Below are 25,163 nucleotides of genomic sequence, written 5' to 3'. Positions count from 1 at the left end.
ACTTGTAAGGAGAGGCTGAGGGAACCGAGCTGATTTAGTCTGCAGAGGAGAAGATTGCAGGGGAGGGGGGTTTAATAGCCTTTAACGTGCTGCAGGGAGGGTTGCAAAGAGAATGGAGCCAGACTGTCCTCAGTGGTGGCAGATGACAGAACAAGGAGCAATGGGCTCGGGCTGCGGCAAGGGAAGCTGAGGTTGGATATTAGGAAAAACTCTCTCACTAGGAGGGTGGAAGCACTGGAACAGGCTCCCCTGAGAGATGGTGCAGTCTCCATCCTCGGAGGTGTTGAAGACCTGGCTAGACCAAGCCTTGGCTGGGATGATGTAGTTGGGGCTGGTCCTGCTTGGACCAGGGGGTTGCACTAGATGTGACCTCCTGTGGTCCCTTCCAGCCCTCATGTTGTACAAGTCTAAATCTGGGCAGGATGGAATAGGCTTACATGTAGGTGCCAATTCCTACCATGAGATCTGGCTAAAGCCAGAGAACTGTGGGCCCCGATCCAGGCTGGGGCCTCTGCACGGTACCATAATGCACGTATGACAGAATAATCACTTAGTTCCCTTACTGATGAGAGACTAAGGAAGGATCCATTTGCATGCTAATTTGCTCAAAAGGAAGTCAGGACACTGAAGGTACAAAGGGGAAAATGTGTTTTGCTGGACATACTAGGTACAGGATTTGGGGGCGGGGGGTGGAAACAGGGAAGCTATTGCACTGGAGGCTGTTATTGTGGGAATGGCCTTTGCAGAGAAAGCAAAAAGATTTAAGATGACAAAACATCTAGCACTCCAGGGAGGTGGGAAGCAGGGATATTGCAGTCCTGAAAATGTGTCTCGAGGAAACAGCACTGATTCCTTAATGCAGTCCTTTAAATAGCACACAGACGTTACTGGGCCTTACTTAAGTCATGCATGTCTGTCATGCTCTTTGCAAGGGGGACCCATTTTCCCTATAAAGCCTACATGTGCAGCACTGAGCACACTAACCCCCACACCAAAGCAGCTGTGCTGTAAAACAGAGCTTCTTTAAATCTCTCCCATGTCGCTGGTAGCCACCGACTGCTGCTTCTCTTAACTTTTACTGCGGCTGACATGCCAGCATCAATCTGTTCTTCCAATCTGTGCTGGTCTGTTGGACAGGTTGGAAAAGGGACTCTTGCACATAGAGGACACAGATGCAGTTGTACAAATTAGCCAAACGAGGCAAATAAGCCTGGGGATAAAGGACGAAAGCCACAGTGGTACGTCTGCAGTTGGTGCAGCCTTTCGAGCACTGGAGCATAGATGCGTCCGCCAGTCCTCAGGTACAGAAAATGCCCATTTTTTAAGAAGTGTGCCACTTTGATTTGTGTTTTTCAGCCCACGGATACTGTAGCTGCTATCCTTATACAGCAGTATTCCCTCGCGCAAAAACTCATTTTGTTCTGGTGAAGGCTCCCCACAGGAGGCAGTTTGGGAATTGGCTGCCCTGTTTCGCATTGGATATGTTACAGTCTATACCTTCTGCTGCAAATTGGCTCCAAGCACACTTGTGTGTATCATTTTCACCTACCCACTCTCAAATATCACCAGCCACCGGTCTCAAGCGAAGGGCCCAATTCCGTTAGCCTCCGAGAGTCAGTGGGAGCGTTCACAGAAAGGTCTTGCAGGAATGGGCCATTTATGTGCGACTTGTTACCGCTCTCTCATGGCCTAGCAGACTATAATGAATGCAAATAAAAAAAGACTTTGTGATACTCGAGAAATGGGAGCTCACGAGAGCCAAGAGCAGGTGGAAAGCCGACAGGTGTCAAGGGGCACTCCAGGCTACGAGACAGTTATGTAGCTTTCTTATTAATCTTTAACAGGACGACAAGGCATGACAGGAAGCTTGAGATCTCATCAGTTCCATTTTAACTTTTCAGAATAAAGTTTTCAGTCCTAAACCTCTTGCGAGCAAGATATTTCCACATCAGCCAGGTTCCCTCTTCTACTTCAGTGACTCAGGAGCCCCAGACAAAACCGTATCTCACCCAATACAGAAATCTAAAACAGAGCCATTGACAGGTTAATACCAGACCATAGAGTGAGTTTCTTTGCACCATGGAGGACATTTTCTTCCAGGGTTTTATTAAATTGAATGAAACTGGTTATTCATATTTATCCGAACAGCCATGACTAGCAAACGTTACTCCCAAAACAAGCTGGACAGCTCTGCTGGGGGTTTATTGAACATACTTTGAGCACTGAATAAGCCAAGTGGTCAGCTTCACAGCCTCTTCCATTTTAGACCTCAACATGCCTAGTAAAATGATGCCTTGCCTTGTCTTATCGGAATAGGGATCCTCAGCATCGACCCCTGCCTACATAGCAAAAGCAGGGATCTGCAGAGAGCAATGCAGAGAACTACACGCCGAGCAGAGAGCAACCTAGGGGTAATCAAGAGAATAAACACTAAGCACAAGGCTGCGTCTGAACACCCACTGCCTCCTCAGAGCTTGCAACCTGGAGTCAAGTGCTTACATTTATACCCACAGCATCCACTCCTCCCAAGAGGGCAAGGCACCTATCTGGGAGGTGCTGGTGGTTTTGCCACCCCTTCTTTTGCATAAAAGCCTACCAGTTAGAGCACTTGGCCTGGAAGTTGAAGACCGGATTCTAGCTCTCCTCAACATGTGGGGATTTAAACCCACACCTCCGATCTCCCACCTCCCAGGAGAGCATCCTAACTATCTACAGATTAGGCTAGATAGGGAGATCTTCTGTTTCTCCTGTGGAGACCGTGCAGCCAAAAGGGCAAGACTCATGGGGCGAAAAAAGAGAGGAGACAAAATAGGGCCTGATTCGGCAAGTCCAGTGGTGAAGGCAGCAGTGGGAGGTGGTGGTCCTAGGCTTTAATTCCAGCTCCCAGGAGAGTCTAATGAAAATGCATAGGATAAAAATCAAGTAAACCTGGCACTAGGAACTGGCTGGGGAACAGGGCTGCCATGGAGAGCAAAGGAGTCAAAGCTAGAGAGGACAGCAGATAGGAGGAGTTGAGCTGGGTGGGAAATGCTTGTCCCATTACACAGAAGTTTGAGACTACCACTTTTCCCCACTTGACCTTGAAACAAGCCCAAGACCCCTTGAATTTTTTTTTCATTTAAAAAGAAAAAACCTCCCAAACCCACACCAGGGAGCCTTTCCATTTCAGAGCAGGCAACAGCTGCGAAGGGGACACTCATCTCCCAGGTTACAGCTCCCAGCCAAGGTGAGACAAGAGATTCAAACCTTTCTCCCTGAACCTAACGCAAGTGTCCAGACCACTAATCCATGGGCTGTTCTGGGTGCAGACAGTCTTTTTCTTTCAAACAAGAAATTCCACCCTTGCTGACACTGGGACAAAACATCTGCACATAGTTTTTAAATTAAAATAAACAAACAAACAAACAAACAAATAAAATTGACTTTTCCCTATACAATGCTTTTTTGCCAGAAGATTCCTAACCAGCTCCAAAAGGGAACGTCTCCACGGAAGGGGCGTGGAGAGAAAAGGGCAGAGGGAGTACTAGCTGAAGAAAACAAGGGCTGGGAACACCAAAAATTCAACGTCCTTTATCCTTCTTTCTCTGTGGGCTACCCCAATAGCGAATACCTGTAAGAGGTCGCCATAGGAGAACCTCACTAAAGAAGTGGGGTGCAAAAGGGACCCGAAGTTTCTAAAAGTCCAGGAAAAGAGCCATGAACGCAGTGATCTTTGATGTAACAAGAATCTAGTAAGTGGTCTTCAAGGGAACAAAGGCACAGGAAGATGCAAGAAAGACTTGAAAAAGAAGGGCTGGAGGTGGTTGTAGGGAAGGTTATAGGAAATGGCAGGGTCTGAATGGACATCAAGTCACATGTCACCAGTAGCACAAAGTCAAGACGTGGTAATGGGAAGAGAATGAAAGAGGGAGAAACTATGGAAAGATGGGGAGTGGGGAAGACAGCCAGCAGAAGAAAAGGGGTCGGGGAAGGACCACCACCCCATGAGAGGAGTCAGGAGAAGAAAAGTAAGCATCTATACAGCCTGGTGAAGCGAGAGCACCATATGGAGGTGGCAGACATTCAACTAACGCAAGTGGGAGCAAACTGGTAACGAGATCTGCCCTAATGCACATGCCAAGAGAGCAGTTAAAGTTGGACGCTGGTTGCAACTTTGACATTTCCCAGTCTTGAGCATTTCGCTTTGCATCTGTATTAATCTTGTTGGATGGACCATTTTGCTTCATTTGTTTGTTCATTCACAGGCAGCCAACCTGTGAACCTTCCCACAGACAGTAACAAGAAGCGTTTCCTCTGGAAGCTACCTCATAAGGACGGATGGTCAGGGGAAACAGAAGCAGAGTGCGGTTAAGGCTAAAGAAAATCATCTCTGTGTGGAAAGATCCATGGCTGCTCCACTTCAGAACATTTTGAAGAAGAAATTCCTCTTTAAAAGCTCCGCCAAGGAGATAAAACTACTGAGAAAATATTTAACATTACAGAATTTTGTATCAACTTTTATACTTCCATTTTTCATCTAGTGAGTTTATTTTCATAGAATCATAGAAGTTGGGTCGAAGGGACCGTGTAGATCTTGAAGTCCGACCCCCTGCCTGGGCAGGAGAAAAACTGGGCTCAAATGACTCCAGCCAGGTAGGTATCCAGCCTCCTCTTAAAGCCCCCCAGGGTAGGAGCCAGCACCACTTCCCTTGGAAGTTGGTTCCAGATCCTAGCCACCCTGACTGTGAAGTAGTTCTTATGGATGTCTAATCTAAACCACCTCTCCAACAACTTGTGGCCGTTATTCCTTGCTATGCGGAGGGGGGCTCGGGGAAACAAGGTCTCTCCCAAACCCTTCTGGCCCCCCCTTGTGAGTTTATAGACAATCACCAGGTCCCCTCTCAGCTTGTGGAGGCTGAACAGGTTTAGGTCCCACAGTCTCTCATTGTAGGGTGTCCTGTTGTCCCTGGATCATGCGGGTGGCCCTCCCCTGGACCCTCTCCATGTTGTCCACATCCCTCCTGAAGTGCGGCGCCCGGAACTGGACGCAGTCCTCCAGCTGTGGCCTGACCAGTGTCGCAGAGGGGAAGGATCACCTCCTTGGCCCTACTTGAGATGCACCTGTGGATGCACGACAAGGTCCAGTTAGCCCTGCCAACTGTGACCTCGCATTGTCAGCCAATGTTCACCTTGGAGTCAATAATGACCCCAAGATCCCTCTCTGCCTCCGTGCTCTCAAGAAGGGAGTTTCCCATCTTATAAGTGCGCTAATGGTTTTAACAGGTAACAAAAACAAATTAAGCTTAGCCATTGTTATGCTTTCAGTTATAGCCTGGGCATGCCTGGTGATGGCCATTAAATGGGGAGAAAAAGTATTTTTGGAGACTTTAGGGTTTAGAGTAACATAAAACTGAACACTCCATCAAAAAAGCCAAGCCAAAGACTTGAATAAGGTGTTTAACTAAAAAAGCTATTCTCTAGTCTAGAACCTCATTATTTCCCCCTCTGTGGCCTGTTCAAACAACTGATAAATTAAAACTTTTGCAAATCCCTTACCTTGTAATACTTCTATTTGCTATAGAAGGATTACTAGGTTTTACTTTGATTAGGAAGACCAGCAGCTCATGCAGGCCATCTCAATTCTGATGCAAAATACATGACACTTATTAATAACATTGTAAACATTGTAAAATGTCCCTCTTCACCTCTCATCAAAGCCTCCTTAATTAAGACACTTATTCAGTTGCAGGTCTGCCATAAAGAACTCTTCCCAACAAGAGCCCAGACAAAGAAAATGCAGCTGAACACTGAGTACCTGCCCCAGCCTTTTGATGCATAATTGTAGTGATGTGTTCCAACCTATAGACTGTATAGTCTATGGCTGACTACATGACTATCAGAAAGACAATGTGATCTTTTACAATCTTTTACTCCAAATTATTTAATATATTTCATAGACATTAGGGCTGGAAGGGACCTTGGAAGATGATCTAGTCCAGCCCCCCATCCAAAGGGCAGGAAGTCAGCTGGGGTCATAGGATCCCAGCAAGATAAGCATCCAGTTTGCTCTTGAAGGTGTTCAATGTAGGCGCTTGAACCACCTCCGCTGGCAGACTGTTCCAGCCCTTGGGGGCTTGGACAGTAAAGAAAGTCTTCCTTATGTCCAGCCTGAAATGATCTTGCAGAAGTTTGTGACCGTTCGACCTCGTCATCCCTTGGGGCGCTCTGGTGAATAAACATTCCCCCAGATCCTGGTGGTCACCCCAAATAAACTTATAGTTGGCCACTAGATCACCCCTGAGCCTCCACTTTTCCAGGCTTAAGAGCCTCATAGATCTCAGCCTGTCGGCGTAAGGTCTGTTTTCCTGACCTCTGATCATGCACGTGGGTCTTCTCTGGACTCTCTCAAGCTTCTCCACATCCTTTTTGAATTGTGGGGCCCAAAACTGGACGCAGTACTCCAGCTGCAGTCTTACCAAGGCCGAGTACAAGGGGAGAATGACGTCCTGGGATTTGCTTGAGAAGCATCTATGGATGCAAGCCAGTGCTTTGTTTGCTTTACTAGCCGCAGCATCGCATTGCAGGTCATCTTGTGGTTAACGATGACCCTCAAGTCTCTTTCTTCCATAGTGCTAGCCAGCGTAGCACTGCCGAGCCTATAAGGATGCTGCAGGTTTTTCCCCCCCAAGGTGGAGAACCTTGCATTTTTCGGTGTTAAACACCATCAGGTTCTCGTCCGCCCATTTGTTGAGTCTGTCCAGGTCAGCCCGGATCACCCACCTGTCCTCAGGTGTGGATGCTTTACCCCAGAGTTTGGTGTCATCGGCAAACTTGGCCAGTCCGCTTCTGATGCCAATGTCCACATCATTAATGAAGATGTTGAACTATATGGGTCCAAGGACAGAGCCTTGGGGGACCCCATGGGTCACAGGGCACCAAGATGATTGGCTCCCATCAACGACCACCCTCTGGATCTGACCACAATTCCCCAGCCAGCGGATCATGGTGGACCCAAGGCCACAATTGGCCAGTTTCGCCAAGAGGTGATCGTGGGATACCAGATTGAGGGCTTTTTTGAAGTCAAGATATATGACATCAATCTCTTCTTCCTTGTCCAGGTGATAGGTCATCTGGTCATAAAAGAAAATGAGATTGGTCAAGCAAGACCTACCCGCAAAAAACCCATGCTGGGCATCCCTCAGGACGTTGGCATCGGCCAGTCCATTAAGGATGGCCTCTTTAGTAAACTTTTTAGCAAAAACGTCATCACCACTTGAATGAAAGGAACATCTCCACAAAATCTGGCAATGTCCTCTTTCTAGACTAGTCACTATAGAAGGTGAAAGTGCAAGCAAATAATGCCGATAGACCTAGTTCCACCCAGATAAGAGCAGCAGTCATGACATGCACAAATTAGACACCAGGTTGGGGGAATATCTTCTTTTGACTTTCTTGTTTCACCAGTAGGGAAACTTTGAGTGCAAGCAGTCTACATCCTCAAAACCCTCCCCCATTGAATAAGGCGACTGGCACATTGCATGCTCTGCAAATGGATCAGGAATTAATGACATGCTTACAGCTATGTATATCTGGCACATTTGTGTTGTATTTAGGAAGGGCAAACTTTCCATCCAGCCAAACCTCCCCCTCATCTTTTATCGAAGAGATCATCCAAAACTGATACACAGATGGAGTAAGTCTAATGACAAGTCTTGTCCCATAAAAAGCCAAAGTTTTAAGCCCGATCTACTTTCAGCATCCTCATTTCTATCTCAAGTTACCAGGGTCATACTTTTTTCCAGCCCAAAGACAAACAGGTTTTGGCCAGATCTGGAAACAACTCTAAAGGCAAGAACCTTTCCCCAAGATAATCCAGACACTGTGTAAAGTCCAAAACTTTATGATGACAAAAGTTAACAGTTATGTTCAGTAACAGGTTCAGGTCAAACCTTCTCCCTGGGCTCAGTGGCTGCTCCTCAGTTTCCTCCTCAAGACTGCTCATCCCAGTCTAGATCCCTCGTCCAGAGAGCCACATCTTTCTTCCTTACCCAGATGGGTAACAAGCCACCTGCCCTAGTGCATCAGCAGAACCCATTTATCATTCCCCAGCGTTATCAACAGCTGATAACGGGGTGGAGCATCCAGGCCAACACTGTCAGTCTGTTGCACTGAGTTTTACTACAAAGAAGTTATTTTTACATCCTTGTGTTAATTTTTTCATTTCAATACATTTTCAGCCTCCCTTCCCACCCTGCTCTGTGCCCATACATTTATTTGACACCTGAATTCTTCTGACTTGTTTAGTAAAAATTCACATCACACTTGTAGTGCCGCGACTGGAAGGATACATGCAAGAGAGAACAAAGAAGGAATGGGTTTATGCAGCTTGCAATTAATTCTGTGTGCAGCGTAAGCCTTTCATTGTGCAGAATGAAAAGTTTAGGCCAGCATCTGAGCGGCCCAATACATTGAATATCCTCTGGTTCAGTTTCACACCAGAGGTGGAGAGAGTCATAGTTGCGTCTGCGTGCAGCCACCAGGATATCTGGCAGCAGATAGCAGGGGGTACAACCACCAAACCACCAGAATGTGTGCCCATTTGGCAGCTTCACACAGCTCCCCTACAGCCTGGGATGGCACTAGATGCATACAAGACTGCGGAAGCCATCTGAAGGCATAGGAGTACCTTTATGCACCTGTAACTGTCTGCTGGTTAATGGCAGGAGCCTCACTCCACTTGGTAGAAGTACTGTAACTCTGCCAGCAGAGCAGGGGGTTCCTGCCACTACAGAGGGGCTTATCGTGGGAACGGACTCAGATATGTGGTGCAGGCTAAGGTCATGTTCCCTACTGTGCAGCTCTCTGCTCTTCTCATTTCCTCAAACTCAGCCTTCCACTCAAGCTATCTGAAAGAAAACCAAGACAATAACAGGATCAAAGAACCTGGAAGGCAAGAAATGTTCAGAACAAACACTTCTGGTGTTAGAGGGGCATTTTGCCACTAGGGAGAGGCTCGCAAGCAGAGGGGACAGGTCTGCCTCCTGTGAAAACTGCATTATGGACTCACTCCCAACACAGTGAAGAATGACTACAGAACGAGCCACGTTCTAAACTAAGTTAAAACTTATTGGCAGCACAGCCTTCCTGCTATACATTCTTCAGGTGCAATACATGAGACGCAAAAAATTTAAAAACATACTTGGTGTACGTGCTGGGAAGAGTGAAAATGGCATTGCTATTTCTGTTGTTATATTCTTGGGATATATGCCAGTACGATTGCTGCAGGCCAAATAAGCCCCTGTATATACAGACCCATCCAACGAGGCCCTTCCAAAATTTTCTATTGAGCTTTGCTATTTATATAGCATCTATCAACAGTGTGCAACTAGTGTGCAGTCCTCATGAGAGCCCAGGGTAGGTGCTACTACCCTCATATCAAAAAGGGGAGCTAGGACACAATGGGCATAACTACAGTATGGAGGTGGCATGTCCAAGCTGTCCGTTCCCAAGGATACCCCACAGGCACATACCAAATCCAGAAGTTTGCTGGTGAAAAAAAGCCCAGGGCACTGCTCCATGACTGCTTCAGCTCAGTCTTCAGCAGTGAGGTTATAATTGCCTTGCAAGCTCCAAGTGGTCTTGCTGGCATATTTGAAAGTATGGGGTGTGCACACAGGAGCAGATATGCAATACGTGGTCGGGACTGTCGAGCCAAGGCACACTAGTCCAGGGTGGATCTAAAAAGCTAGATCTGAAAGTGGGTCTCTATACTGCAGAACTCAGTATTGCAACACTTAGCTTTTAGGTGTCTGGATCCCCTAGCCTGGAATCCAGATCCCAGATCTAGGCTCCTAGGTTTGCTATGTAGTATTTAAGGAGCATCAGTGGGCTCCAAAGCCAGTACAGAGTGAGAAGGCAATACGGAAATACTAGGCACAGCAATGTGCCTAGATCATACCCATCTCTAGGGTTTAGGCACTTTACGCAGAATGGCAGGGAGGAGATGGTCTTTTTTTAGACCCAGAATGCTAAGCCTCCTCCTGACGTTGACAACCCTCCCTTTCATAAGTGGAGTACTTTTAAATGTATACTGTTAACTTCTTTAAATGTGGTTGGAGAAGGAGATACTGAGGGGGCTGCCACTTGCTCTCTTCATTTTCTGGTTAGGGCGCTCATGCAAGCCTGATTCCTCCCTCTGCCAAAGGGGTTTCAAACCCACATGCACTGGGTCACAGATTATCCTGGAGTGAATAGATGTCTAACATCTCCTAGTATATGCCCAGTGCTCCTTTGCACGAAGAATTCACAATTCATTGTGCCAGAGGGAGCAAGAGGGAGAAAGAGCAGTCAGGACACTCACCTGGACTCTATACGCATTTTAGGTGAAAAACAAATCATTCAAAAAAATCACAAACAGCCCTTGGGCAGGGACTGGAACCCAGGATGCATCCCTGTCAGACTCCCCTTCCCCTGGGGTAGAGTCATTCTCCCTTTCTTTGCCTCGCTGCATTTTTGTGGAGTCTGGTTAAATCACCTCTTACTCTTGTTAGAAGTTTCAGTTTGACCATGACATACTCCAGATCAGAAGACCCAATACCCAAAGTCATCTGAAGAGTTAATTTAGGGGAGGGAAGTCCAGTGATTGAAATACATTGATGCTACAACTAATGCAAGACCAGGTATATGCCATAGCTAAGCCACCATTAGATAAGGATTCACAAAAAATAAATCTTGATTCAACAGATGTGGTACCAGATGCTAATACATGGCAATCATGACAATCCAAATCCAGGAAAGTCATAAACCAGTGATCAGTTATGATCACACCTTTGAAAACATCTCTCACTTTGGTAAAGAAGTTGCCCAGGCCTAAGTGGAAATCCAGTTAATGGGAACCCATTTAGCAACAGATCTTATATTACCTCTTTGTTGGTGACTCCTGGGGGTAAGGTCCCATGTTTATAATCCTCCAGCAACTGCACTGCTTCTTTTAGACGACTCTACAAACAAAACAAAAAATACGATCAGAAAAATCGGAGCCTGCAGTGCACACACACATCTAAGGCTGTGAATCCAGGGAACGTGATTGCAGGCACTTTTTAAAACATTCTTCTTCACATAGTCCCGAGGATGGGCGTGTCTTTATATAAAATGCATGTATTATCTGTATTTGATCTGTACTAAAAACTCCTTTGGAAATAGAACACATCATCTTCCACCAGAACATGGCGTACACGTAAAAAACTGAACCCAAATGGAGCTGCCATAACTAGCAGCACCAAACACGTGTCTACCTGAAGACCTCACATTTACTGTGATGAACCTGATTCGTCTTCCCCAGGAGACAACAGAGCCACAGTACAACTGGTGAAGTACTTGCAAGAAACCTGGTCACGCCACGCATCAAACATGATCTCCAGAAACTATCAAATGCCAACTGGAGGGACCTTTCTTCCATAAGGACTACAGGATTGAAAGATGAGGCCTTCAAAAGTATAGTAAGAGCTAATAGACATCATTTAGATCCTTGGGGAAAAAAGAACCTGCACCCCCCAAAAACACACATGCACAGTCACTGCTGCGAAATCAAAATCAGCTCTTAACTATTATGAATGCTATACAGAGTCTGAGTCTGCTCCCAGCAACATCTGCATAAGGCAATGTAGTTTAGTCAGTGTAGTTTCTGCCATCGAATGCACTGAAGCTAATGCAGTGACCCTGCTTAATGCTGATGTGAAGGAGTGAGAGCAAAACCCAATATATCCAAGATACGAGAGGGAGCAAGAGGGAGAAAGAGCAGTCAGGACACTCACCTGGACTCTATACGCATTTTAGGTGAAAAACAAATCATTCAAAAAAATCACAGACAGCCCTTGGGCAGGGACTGGAACCCAGGATGCATCCCTGTCAGACTCCCCTTCCCCTGGGGTAGAGTCATTCTCCCTTTCTTTGCCTCGCTGCATTTTTGTGGAGTCTGGTTAAATCACCTCTTACTCATGTTAGAAGTTTCAGTTTGACCATGACATACTCCAGATCAGAAGACCCAATACCCAAAGTCATCTGAAGAGTTAATTTAGGGGAGGGAAGTCCAGTGATTGAAATACATTGATGCTACAACTAATGCAAGACCCGGTATATGCCATAGCTAAGCCACCATTAGATAAGGATTCACAAAAAATAAATCTTGATTCAACAGATGTGGTACCAGATGCTAATACATGGCAATCATGACAATCCAAATCCAGGAAAGTCATAAACCAGTGATCAGTTATGATCACACCTTTGAAAACATCTCTCACTTTGCTATTTTCATATATTGCCAACTGGATTTCAGGAACCACTCTGGAGAACAGTTGGCAAATGATAACATTTTAAATGATGACTATTATACATGCACCTGGGTGGGATTCTCAAAAAAAATTACATTCTTAGCATAATTCTGCTTCCACCAAAGTCAAGGAGAGCTTCATCAGCAAGTTAGTGACAGCAGAATTAGACCAAGGACTTCTGAAAAGCCCACCCACTATAACATGCATGTAGTGGAATAGGAACTTCCTCAGACTGCCCTAAAAGGCAGCTTTCATGGGACCTCATGTATTCAAATTAGCACAGCTGGGCAGTTGCACGTTGCTGACAGACCAGCAGAGAGATCCATTTGTTTTCAGATTATATAGCCAAGTAAAAAAGGGAAGAATAATCTCATCGTTCAAGCTCTGAAATGAGACACGCAGAGGCTGATTCTTTTGATCTTGGCAATGAAAAGGGGAGGGGGGGAGAAAAAAAATCTCTTAATTAGTCCAACCTGCCGAAGAACGAGTCAAGCTGCGTGTGCTGATTTAAGTGGCTAAGTGCTTGGCCAGAGAATCCAAACAGAGTTGGAGCAAGGCTGTAGAAAATGTCACAGGACATGGGAAGTGCTTCACAATTATTTAAAAACAGGCACATCATTGAGACTGCCTAGCTGCGGGAAGGATACCCATGCTGGAAATTCAAGGCTGATAGACTAAAATCCCTTAAGTAACTTATAAACAGCCCTGTGCTGTTGGAGCAGTTATGCTGACTGCTTGGAATGCTTGAAAATGTAGAACATTTTTGCTGGATATTATGAAATCTGATTATAAGCTACGTAGGTACTTAGGGCTCTTATCACCATTGTGCCAGAGCACCTCACAACCATTAATGAGCTTGCTACTCACAACAACCCTGCAAATTAGGCAAGTATCATTACAGCCTAGCTTGGACTTCTGTGGGTTAGACTAATTGCAAGGAGATTATTTTTCCTCCTTTTCATTGCAAACATCAAAGAATACGTTGTTGTTTTCTTGGAAATACCAGCAGTTACGCCAACCTGCAATTGGCAATAAGTGAATGACTAGTGCCTTTAAAACATGCCGTACACAAAGCACTTGAAGAAGTGGCAGTCCAACCACTCTACAGAGCAAATGTGTTGTGGTTGGATTCCTGCCCATTTTTGCATACGCTAAGCTAATTTTATACCAGGGGAGAAAAATATGTGAACATGTATTACATACCTCACTAGCTCTTGTTGAATAGCTGCTAATAAGCAAGCGCAAAAGTGGGCAGTCTTTGCAAAGTAACCTAATGAGGCTTAATTTCAGAAGACATGAAGAAAGAAAGAATCCAGGAAACGTTTCAACAACCTTAAAGAAACGTGACTGTTGGAGCCACCTTCTCTTTACGCATGCTTTCCAGGGGGGTGCTGTCTCCAAGCTAGCTGCATTGAGCAAACCCCTACAGCTTTCCACTCTTGGGGCAGAACCACACAATTCTCCAACTTGTAGACCATGATCTACAAATCCAGTTTTGGGTCCCCTATTTACAAGACCATAATCTTTAAATCCAGTTATAGGTCCCCCACTACGTAAAGGATGTAGACAAATTGGAAAGAATCCAGCAGAGGGCAACAAAAATGGTCGAGGGGCTGAGGGACATAACTGGTGAAGAGAGGCTGAGGGAAATGGGCTGAGTCTGCAGAACAGAAGACAGAGGAGGACTGAATAGCAGCCTTCACCTCCCTGCAGGGGGGCTGCAAAGAGGATGGAGCTGGACTGTTGTCAGTGGGGGCAGATGGCAGGACAAGGAGCAATAGGCTCAAGTTGCAGGTAGGGAAGTTGAGTTTGGATATTAGGAAAAACTCTCTCCCGAGGAGGGTAGTAAAACACTGGAGCAGGCTCCACAGAGAGGTGGTGGTAGAGTCTCCATCCTTGGAGGTGTTTAAGACCCAGCTAGACAAAGCCTTGGCTGGGATGATGTAGTTGCGGCTGGTCCTGCTTGGAGCAGGGGGTTGGACTAGCTGCAATCTCCGAGGCCCCTTCCAACCCTCATTTTCTATGTTTCTATGATGAAGGATGTAGAGCCCTGTGCAAACCTTGAGCAGATCCAACAGGTCTAGAGAGTTTTGCTGCTTGGGAAGTACACGGGAAAAACAGTCTTTCCAAAACAAGGTGCAATTCTTTTCTTCACCGTAGAAACACTGTGTAGTACAAGTGCATGAGGATTTTAAAAACGTGTCTATATGTAGGTTTACATACCTAGACCTTCATCACTCCCCCTAATGGTACTGGGCCAGCTCAACCACTTCATAGTCCCCTTCAAACAACCTCTCTTCGTCTGGGCTTGTTCCTGATCAACTCCTGGCAATTGATCCAGGCTCTCTCTATAAACAGGTAAGATGTTTCCTCTAGCTTCTGTCAGTATTAAGGTCTCCTACTTTGCAAAATAAGCTTGTTAACTTTACTGGAGACATCTTACTACCAGTCCAGTCACTGCTCTCTCCAAGGCTTTAGGCACTGGTCTCAGAGACATCTTTTCTCCAGCCACTTTTTACCTAATTTTTACTAGCAGCCCCTTTTGGCTTACTCGAATATTAATAAATAAGCTAAGCAGCCACAGGTGATATTCAAGTCAATCAATATATATTTATTTAATGTATGGTTTTCAAGGCGTGCCATCTGGTCATCCTTGGTCTCCTCCCAGACAACACAAGTCAGATGTAAAATCTCTCCAGCGCCTGCCCACTTTCTCCAGGATCATTCAGAAGCATCCTAGAGATCTTATGATTTTAGTCTGGGTTGCGTGCTGGAGCATATTTTAGGGGAGTATTTTACAGCATGTTTTGAGCGTATTTTGCAGTATTTAGAGTGTGTTTTAGTGCAGTCATCTGAAGTCACCATGACAACAAGCGTGTCTAACGATTACATTGCATGGGAGCAAGGTGTACAGGGGGCATCAGGAATAGGAGAGGGACACACTGCATCCTGTCCTGAAGGCTATGGACTGCCCCCATAGCCAGGCTGTGCACCACTCTTGGCACAGCTGGAACAGATGAGACCCATACTTTAAAATGCTCCTCTCGCCATTAACCAAAGAGTCAGCCCATCATAGTCAATCAGTTTGAATCACGAGTGAGGGGCCAAGAGTCTTTTCCTGGAAGTTTTTTTTTCCTTGGAAGGAGCAGATTTCTTTAAAAAAATGCACATAACAGCAATTAAATACTAAGATGCGAGACCCCTTCAGTGCTCATGTATACAAGTTGTCATTTGTCAAAGATCTCAAAAGCACTACCTACACAAGAGGAACGTGCAGAAAAGTTTGTTGCTTTTGTTCTGGACCTTCTGGTTCTGATTATAAATCTTAAGGAGAGAAATTATTTATTTATTTATTTATTTTTAATAAAGCCATGCTGGTGAGTCCCATCACCAGAGACGTACGGGCTGTGACTCTATGTGGAAAGTTCTGTAGAGTTTTCCTATGAAGTCTTTAAAAATGACAGTTATTAAAACCACATAATTTTGGAATTTATGCCACACTCTAACAAGACAAAATATGAGAATTTTAATGAATATTCTGTTCATGTTACCAATTTTCTCTTACTAGAATTAATTTGTTTTTTGGTTGTTGTTGAGGGGTTTTTTGGTTTGTTTGTTTTTAAATAAAGGGCAGTTTGGTGCATGCAAAAACACTGGCAGCAGCTTTTGAGAAAAAGGGGCTCAGAGACATTTAGAAAAAGGTTGCGGCTTTTGTGTTTTTACCATTACAGGAGCTGGCTTCTGCAATTCGTTTCTTCCCAAGACAACTAATTTATGATGGGTATAAAGGAGGAAGATGTCAGGAGAATGACATGGCAACCCAAGCTCCAAAAGTGAAAAACCAAAAACACCTGAACAAAAACCAGCGTTTCCTCCAAAGCTATCATATTGCAAACTCAACACTGTGGAGAGCCATTCAGATTCATTATTCGTATGTGTTTTTGTCGCTGGAAGTTACCTACCCTGTGCGCCTTGCAAATTATCTACACAGAACAGCATGCAACTTTGAATGAAAACCTAAAGTAATAAATGAATGGGCCTGTGTTCTATTTTTTCCTCTTCTCTTGAGGAAATCTTAGTAGTTACTATAACAACCCTGGCCAGATCCCATCTTGTTTAGTACGGTAACAAACAGAAACAAAAAAGCCCAATTTTTGCTCTAAAAAAATGCAGCCTTAGCAGGGAAAAAAGGCCCTCTTTAAAGGAAAGTGTTCCAGGACAAAACTGCCAAACATTTCTAAAGATTGCAGAAGGCAGAAGAGAACTGAAGAGCATCATGTAACAAGCAAAAAACATAAGCCATTTGGCTTTAGAGCTGTTCAGACTGTATTAATCAAATATCCACTGCCCCCAAAACGTTGCTCGTGCAGGGTTAAGGCGGACAGGCAACGCCTCGTGCCCTTCTAAATGTTGAGAGCATCCATTATTCATCTCTCTGAAAACCAGGACACGGAGGGCCAAATCCCATTCCGCCTATTAGGCACGCAAGTACAAGCTTGTTCCACCATGCTCGAGTCCCTGAGAAATCCTATTAATGCAAAAGTGGATGCAACATGCCCTCATCTTAGCAGTAAGACTAAATCACAAGAAAACAGTGAGGAGAGGAGGGCTCACCCACCTTGTGTCAATGGGTTGTCAGGATGGAAGAGGATCATATTTAGGCACCTAAAAGACAGAGTAGGATGTTGCTAGTAGAGGTAAGCTATGCATCACCCCAATCACGCTAACTCGCACTTCTATCCCAGCCCTAAATCCGCAAAGTATTGCGATCCTTCCTTTTTTGTGTTCTTGTGACAAGCTATTTAGCAGATTCGTTGGGATCTGACACAGCTGCCCTGTGAGTGCATCTGCTATAGCCTCAAACTTCAGTCTCTGAGCTGTCAACCATGCGCCTTGGCACCCACTTCAGCCCAGCTCCCAAGCGTTGCAATGATGGGGTAGTAATAGCTAAACTACCCCAGGATTTTTATTGCAACCAGGATGAAAGTCTACAAAAAACACTGCATAGGAGATAGCAGTATTATTTATGACACTTATGGTAGTTTCTGCCCAGTTTAGCTTTCCTACAGCTGGTTGTTGGGGATAGCATTGGGCTTATTATACTCAGTAAAGCCGGGTGCTGCAATGGAGGCAGGGGTCTCATGCCTGCCCCTGCTCTGCTTCCCCACTGACAGGCAGGTTAACCCTTCCTGGCCCTGCAGCCACTGCTGAATTAAGGGCTTTGCATCGTTGCTCAACACATAAATCTGCAGTCCACATGGCCAGGGGACCGATCATCTGGCTGTTGCAACATCCTACTCCCATTCCATTCTCCATGGCAAAACCTCCAGTTCCCCTACCTCCACTGTAGCACCCAAGGGTGCCAGCTCTCCCAGATACACCTTGTGTTACATTTACTTGCTAGGTGTGAGATATACACGTGTATTGAATATGCACAAAAGGATCGACAGTTACCTTTTGTTGTTGAATCTGCCAATGGTAATTAATGCACAGCTTTACCTTATCTTTATGGTATATGCCATGCATGCCAGCCAGGCAGCATTTGTATCCCACACTTGTAGCTGAAGTCACTTATTGCTGTATGCCCTTGGTTTCTTTCTTTTTCTGCAGGTTATTGGTTTTACTGCTGACCTCAGAGCAGTCCTTAGAACAGCTCTGCCTGATCTCAGTGTTTTTTGATGCAATACATTTGCAACGATGGGGTAGAAATAGCTAAACTACCCCAGGACTTGATGCAACACATTTGATCAGGCTAAGGCTGAGGACAATGCCAGCTGCTGGCTTTGCTTTGATCACGTTCAGGCCTGTTGTTCCAGGAAATTAGCACGAACCACCCAACATTACCCTCCTAATGCCACTGTTTACTGGAATCTCATCTTCCCTTCAAATCGATGCTATTTTCCTTCACAATACTCCCGAATGCACTTGGATTTAAGCACGCTCTGAAATAACCAGAAATTCTGCCTCAGAACAAGCCCCTGCACAAAGCAGGTAGGGGGCAACGACAAGCACGTTCACAGAAACCTGCAAAGGACACATGCACCTGTATACATGCGCTGCTTGGGTACATCAGTCTTGACACATCACTGGGACCAGCCACTTAACTCTCACGGCAGGCTGACTTCTGCCTTGTGATTGAGCCTCAGGCCTACAGCATACAGGTAAGCCATTTTCTCTGGCTTGCAAAACAGGCTTGAGCCACCCTATAAAGCCAATTTTTACACTGAATAAATTTAAATATTGCTTCTGGGAAGTGAACACTCACCGAGGTCAGTTCTGGGAGGCAGCATCAGCAGCAGAGAAGTTAAAGGCATCGGAGCACACACAAATAAATCATAAGAACAGCATAAGAACTGCCACATCTTGGGTCAGATCATAAGTCTATCTCAGCCAATATCCTGATGCTGAATAGGAGAGTGAATTGCTTCCAATCAGGTTTTCTCCACCGTTCCTCTCCCACTCGCAGCCTCCAGCATTTAGGGTCTGAGAAGTCCCCATTCAAAAGCTGGGCCCCTCACTCCCATGTTCAATAGCTACTGATGCTCCTTTCCTCCGAGAATCTGTCCAATCCCTTTTTGCATCAGAGTAAACTGTCAGCTCCCACAGCATCTGGTGGCAACGAGTTCCACATTTTAATGACATACTGTGTGAAAAAGAACTTCCTTTTGTTCGTTTTAAACTTACAACCTAAATAATAAATCTCTACTTCCTCTTCATCATTCACCATCTGCAAACCCTTATCATACGCCCTCTCAAGCATCTCTTTTCTGAACTGAACAGGTTCAACCTCTTTAGTCTCTCCCCATATGCAAGCCCCTCCATGCCACTAAATTATCCTTGTTGCTCTTCTATATACACAGTCTCTAAATTTCTGTATATCCTTTCTGAGATACTGGGACCAAAACTGAGCGCAGTATTCAAGGTTGGATGCACCATGGATTTATAAAAGTGGCATCATGATACTTTCAGTTTTGCTTCCAAGTCCCTTCTTCATAATCCCTATCATTTTGTTTGTCTTCTGGATGGCTACTGAACACTGAGCTGGTATTTTTAGTGAACAGCCCACAATGACCCCCAGATCTCTTTCCTGTGCGGAAACAGCAAAATGTAAAGCTGTCATAGGTATGTATAGTCTGGGTTATTTTTGCTCATCAACACTGAATTTCATCTGCTATTTAGTTGCCCATTCACTCAATAGAGCCAAATCTTTCTGTAGTTCCTTGCAGTCTGCTCTGGTCTTGACCACTTGGACTAATTCTATCATCCGCAAATTTGGCCACTTCACTGCTCACCCCTTTATCTAGATAACTTATGAATATGTTAAAACAATGCTGAAGATAATGCTGTTATACCATGGGGAGGGGGAGGGAGAAGAAGGCTGCATCTAGGGCAGGGGCAGACAATTATTTTGGGCAGATATCCGTTTACTGAGTTTTGGCAAGCCATCGAGGGCTGCATGACATATTACTTTTCTAAATTTCTTAGGGGCCCCACGAGCCGGATAGAATGGCTTGGCAGGCCACATCTGGCCCATGGGCTGCATTTTGTCCACCCCTGATCTAGGGCATCTCCTACTTGAACAGTCTCAACACTTGGACCACTCATGATCATATATCCCCAGAAGGCACAGCCATTTAAGACCACGTGAATAGCCAGATGGATGCTAGAACACTTAAAATTAGCTATGAAACAATAAGCTAGGCTCAGGCTACAGCTCCACTCACTCACAGGGGACTGGATGGGTCAGGAATGAGTAAGGAATACCAAGCCTCCCAGATCCACTATATATTACAGCAGTGACCAAAAGCTTTGAATATCTGACAAAAGGATGCCTCTGCCTCAGTCCAATTCCTTGTTGCTTAGCAAGTGCTTGCTGACAACTAATTACCTGTTTATGCTGATCAGGGAGCCATCAGACAAACAGAGGTTATAAAAGAAAGGGTTCCCCACTGGCCATTTTAAAATGTGCAAAAAAAAGCAGCACAGACTCAGCTGGCATTTGGAGTAGAAGCCATGCACAGGTGAGGAAGGATTGTGGACACAAGAGACTCAGCTCGACCCTTTCATTCCTGTCAAAAAAACACCACTAAGGAGTACCAGAGAAACCAAAGATTCACACAAAATACTTACTGTCGTACAGACACGAACATTTTATTCATTCTGATAATGCAAGTCTCTGTGTTAGGTGTTTCAACATCACGCATTCAGTGCACACCCTTTAAGTGTACAGTCTTGGGAGTGAAAAAAAATGCTTAGGCATTTACACAAACTTAAAATACAAGCAACGCTCATTAAGCACAGAACAACCCACCACGATTGCTGTCACTGCTGTGGTATTAGCTGCCCACAAACTGACCAGCTTTTATTATTCAAGACTTCTAACAGCCTGTTTCACAATTGCTATGAGAAACATCGAAAATGCTGAAAGCCGTTCAGGTTGTGGGCAGCTAGTACCGCAGCTCTAACAGCAGCTGCGATGCTCGTTAGGTACAGAATAATCCATTGACATGTACGGTTGGCTTTGGCTATGATCAAAGCTTCCAACAGCAGCCTTTTGACAGACACTTCCCCTTCACCTTTTCTGGGATCGGTTATCATGGAGTTAAACAAAGTACAGAGAGCCAACTAGGTTGAAAGGTGCTATGACTTATCCAAAAAGCAGTTAAGTTAGGTCTGTTATATCCTAAGCAGCAGGCTGTGAATGGACTGGCATGCATTACGGCCTCTGAGCAATATGTGCTTGGCCCGTATGTGCAATTAGAGTGCCCTGTATGTAAACTGTAAGGCAGTGCCCACCAGGCTGGATCTCAGAGAAAGCATGTGCTTAAGCTACTGAGGAGTCACCAGTCAAGGCCTATGCATTCAGACTGCAGGTTTCAGGACTTCAAAAGGTATGCTGGAAAGACCATCTGTAGCCCAGACATATGCCAGTGCACTACCCAGGCGCAGCCTAGGAAGCCCAAACCTCCAACGTGCTTTAGATCCAGCAGCCATAAGTGTCCACTGGGAAGCTCTCTTGGAGATCTCTCTAAACAGCCCTTCAAGCTTTGCATCGTACAGAGTACTAGTACACAGACTATCCAGATCCCCTAATACCCACTAAAGAGAGCTCTTGCAATGATTATTGACCCCAGCAGTCTTTCCTGCCCAGAGCAGCGGGGACTGGACCTGATGATCTCACAAGGTCCCGTCCAGCCCTAAACTTCTGCGAATCTGTGACTTCCATAAGACCAAGACCTGTCCCTTTGTCTCCTATCCCAAGGCAGTGATGGACCATCCATGACCAAGATTTATTTTTGAAGAGCCCTGGCGAGAAACCCCTGGGGGAAGGGGAGGAGCATATGCATGTTTCAAGGGAAGCATTTCAGATTTATACTGGTGAAGCTAACAGGAGAATTCACCGTGGGGTCTCTGAAGCATCCATTTTACAGCTCCTGGAAAGAAAGCTCTTGTTGTACAGCGCTACCCATATCATGCTGAAAAGCCACACAGGCACACCTGAACTGCAGTTACAGCCAACACAAAGAGAGATCCCTCCAGCGTTACTGTATTAGGAGTCAATACGAAGAGGAACTTTACAGGTAGGAAAATGGCAAGTTTCGTACTTGTTACTAATGCTAGCTCCACTCACATGGTGAACGTCACCCTACGGCATGGACCACTTTGGTTTTGCTTGGCAAAACAAGCCCCGAGTTTAAGCCCGACTTATGTGATGCTTGTGCCCTGTGCTGGCATTCTGCAGGGGTGAGCTTCAGCTCTGAGCGGCCTGGGTACAAGCAGGAAGGTGCTGCTCCTAGTTGCCAGCACCTCTCAGTCAGCCAGGGTCCTGAAAGTCCAGTTGTGCTCTGAGAAAACCAGAAATTACTGAAGGTCCCATTTTTCACGATGAGACACAAGACAGACTTGCATCCATCTGGATCTATTGTATTGGATCCACAGCAATAGAGCCAGAAACTTTTTTGTTAAGTAAAGCCAGCAGATGTGATGCTGAATAAGCACAGCCAGGCAATCTGCTGAGTAAGAAAGGATTGTTCATATCAGTTACATAGCTCTGATCCCAATTCTACCCTGGACCGTGCAGGATTAAGTCCTTTAAAAAGACTACTAGTCCAGAGAGAGATTTCTTCTTCAGGAGAAGACAGCTTAAAAACAGCTGCTGCAAATACAACTTGACTTAATTCTCATTTTATTTCTGCTTCAGGTTATAAGACCCACGGTGTTCTCCAAATGAAGGAGCTTCCTGCAGTGTGTTAACAGTCTGTCCAGGCTAATGTCACATGGAGTAAGTCAGCTTTATAAAAATACCTGCTGATCCCCACTGCTTCTCCGATGGAGCTTAATTACATAGCAATTAAAAGTATTATTCCAATCATTTTAACCTCACACTTTTCAGAAAATAGGCATAGCACCCCACAAGGGGTTTCTCATGGCCTAGAAGGGAAAGCTAGGCAGGCTCAAATCTTAGTGATAGCACATTTTCTGCTTATTGGAAAAGTTTGAAATGTGTTGCTGCCAAGACAAGTTTAATCAGGGGAGAAAATATAAATATATATATCAATCATTAAATAAATTAGCACATAGGGAATCCCTTTTCTTTAAGGCTTACCTGCAACGTTAGCTAATCCTGACACACAAATCTCTACTAGATAGGCACAATGGGAAACGATCTTCAAGAAAGGGAGGAAAGTAGATCCGGCAAACTACAGGCCCATCAGCCTGACCTCTATCCTGGGGAAGGTCTTGGAAAAGATTATCAAGGAGGCCATCCTTAACAGACTAGCTGAAGGCAATATCCTGAAAGATACCCAGCATGGGTTTGTTTGGTCAAGCAAGACTTACCCACATCTCATTTCCTTCTATGACCAGGTAACCTATCGCCTGGACAAAGGGGAAGAGATTGATGTCATATCTCAAGCTTCTCCACATCCGTTTTGAATTGTGGAGCCCAAAACTGGATGCAGTACTCCAGCTGTTGCCCCACTAAGGCCACGTACAAGGGGAGAATGACGTCCCGGGATTTGCTTGAGAAGCATCTATGGATGCAAGCCAGCGTTTTGGTCGCTTTACTAGCCACAGCATTGCACTGCAGGCTCATGTTCATCTTGTGGTCAATCATGACCTACAAGTCTCTTTCTTCCATAGTGCTAGCCAGCATAGTACTGCCAAGCCTATAAGGATGCTGCAGGTTTTTCCTCCCAAGCTGGAGAACCTTGCATTTTTTGGTCTTAAACACCATCAGGTTCTCGTCCGCCCATTTGCTGAGCCTGTCCAGGTCAGCCTGGATCACCCACCTGTCTTCTGACGTGGATGCTTTGCCCCAAAGTTTGGTGTCATTGGCAAACTTGGCCAGTCTGTTTCTGAATCCAACATCCACATCATTAATGAAGATATTGAACAATATGGGTCCAAGGACAGAGCCTTGGGGGACCCCACTGGTCACAGGACACCATGATGAGTGACTGCCATCAATTACTACCCTCTGGGTCCAACCACGGAGCCAATTTCCCAGCCAGCGGATCATGGTGGACCCAAGGCCACAATTGGCCAGTTGCGCCAAGAGGTGATCATGGGATACCAGATCGAAGGCTTTTTTGAAGTCAAGATATATGACATCAATATATTCTCCCTTGTCCAGGTGATAGGTCACATGGTCATAGAAGGAAATGAGATTGGTCAAGCAAGACCTACCCACAACAAACTGGTGCTGGCTATCCCTCAGGATGTTGGCATTGGCCAGTCCATTAAGGATGGCCTCTTTGATAAACTTTTCTAAGATCTTCCCTGGGATAGAAGCGAGGCTGGTTTACATGGCACAGTTAGCTGGATCCACTTTCCTCCCTTTCTTGAAGATCAGCACCACATTGGCCTTCTTCCAGTCTTTGGGCACTACACCAGAGCGCCAGGAGCTCTCGAAGATCCATGCCAGGGGCTGGGCTATGACGCTCACCAGCTCCTTGAGTACCCTGGGGTGTAGATTGTCAGAGCCAGCTGACTTGAAGGTATCAAGATGTTCCTTCAGGAGGTCAGCATTTATGGAGGGCAGGGGATCTCCCTCACCCGGACCTCCCTGTCCCATAACGGGCATGGGCGTCCCATGGGACTGATGAAAGACCGACACAAAGTACCCATTTAATAGGTTGGCTTTTCCCCGGGCGTCAGTTGCGCAGTCTGGTTCAGCAGGGGTCCAATGTTGCCCTTGCTTTTCCTCCAGCTCCCCACATATCTGAAAAAGGACTTTTTATTGTCCTTGATGCTCAAAGCTAGTTGGAGTTCAGTTGCAGCCTTGGCTTTCCTGGTTTGCTCCCTGCAGGACCGGACCAGTGCAGAATAATCCTCCTTGGAGGTGAATCCCGTCCTCCAACCTTTGTAGGCCTGTCTTTTTATCCTCAGGAGGTCTGCTAGGTCCCTGGAGAGCCAGGGGAGCTGCTGTGTCCTCTGGCTGCCTTTCCTCCAAAATGGAATAGGCTTAGCTTGTGCACTGAGGATTGCTCCCTTAAGGAGCAACCACTCTTCTTGAACTCCCCTCTCCCTGGGGTCATGGTTCCTTAGGGCCTCACTGACCAGCCTCCTGAGCTTGTTAAAGAAGTTGGCTTTTCTGAAGTCAAGGATTTTAAAAAAGCCTTCAATTTGGTATCCCATGATCACCTCTTGGCAAAAGTGGCTAACTGCGGAGTTGACCTCACCATGATCCACTGGCAGGGGAACTGGCTCCACGGTAGGACCCAGAGGTGGTGGTTGACGGAAGTTAATCATCATGGTGTGCTGTGACCAGCGGGGTCCCTCAAGGCTCTGTCCCAAGGCCTTTACTTTTTAACATCTTCATCAATGATGTGAACATTGGTGTCAGAAGCAGAC

At 45.6% G+C, this 25,163-nt stretch overlaps 1 protein-coding gene across 5 annotated transcripts in view; it reads right to left on the bottom strand.

The window, feature by feature from the left end:
- Positions 1-25,163, bottom strand: part of SFXN5 (sideroflexin 5) — a 211,271-nt gene that overhangs the window by 159,476 nt on the left and 26,632 nt on the right. For all 5 annotated transcript variants that reach the window (XM_090035125.1, XM_090035126.1, XM_090035128.1 and 2 more), the window contains exon 3: positions 10,902-10,979. In XM_090035125.1, coding sequence (XP_089891251.1) covers positions 10,902-10,979 — 78 coding nt within the window. The remainder of the gene's footprint in view (positions 1-10,901; positions 10,980-25,163) is intronic.

Source organism: Crocodylus siamensis, chromosome 2, assembly GCF_052110815.1.
Source record: "Crocodylus siamensis isolate JL-2025a chromosome 2, ASM5211081v1, whole genome shotgun sequence".
NCBI lineage: Eukaryota > Metazoa > Chordata > Crocodylia > Crocodylidae > Crocodylus > Crocodylus siamensis.
The sequence above is the reverse complement of the archived record's forward strand: the minus strand, read 5'-3'. Positions and strand labels throughout refer to the sequence as shown.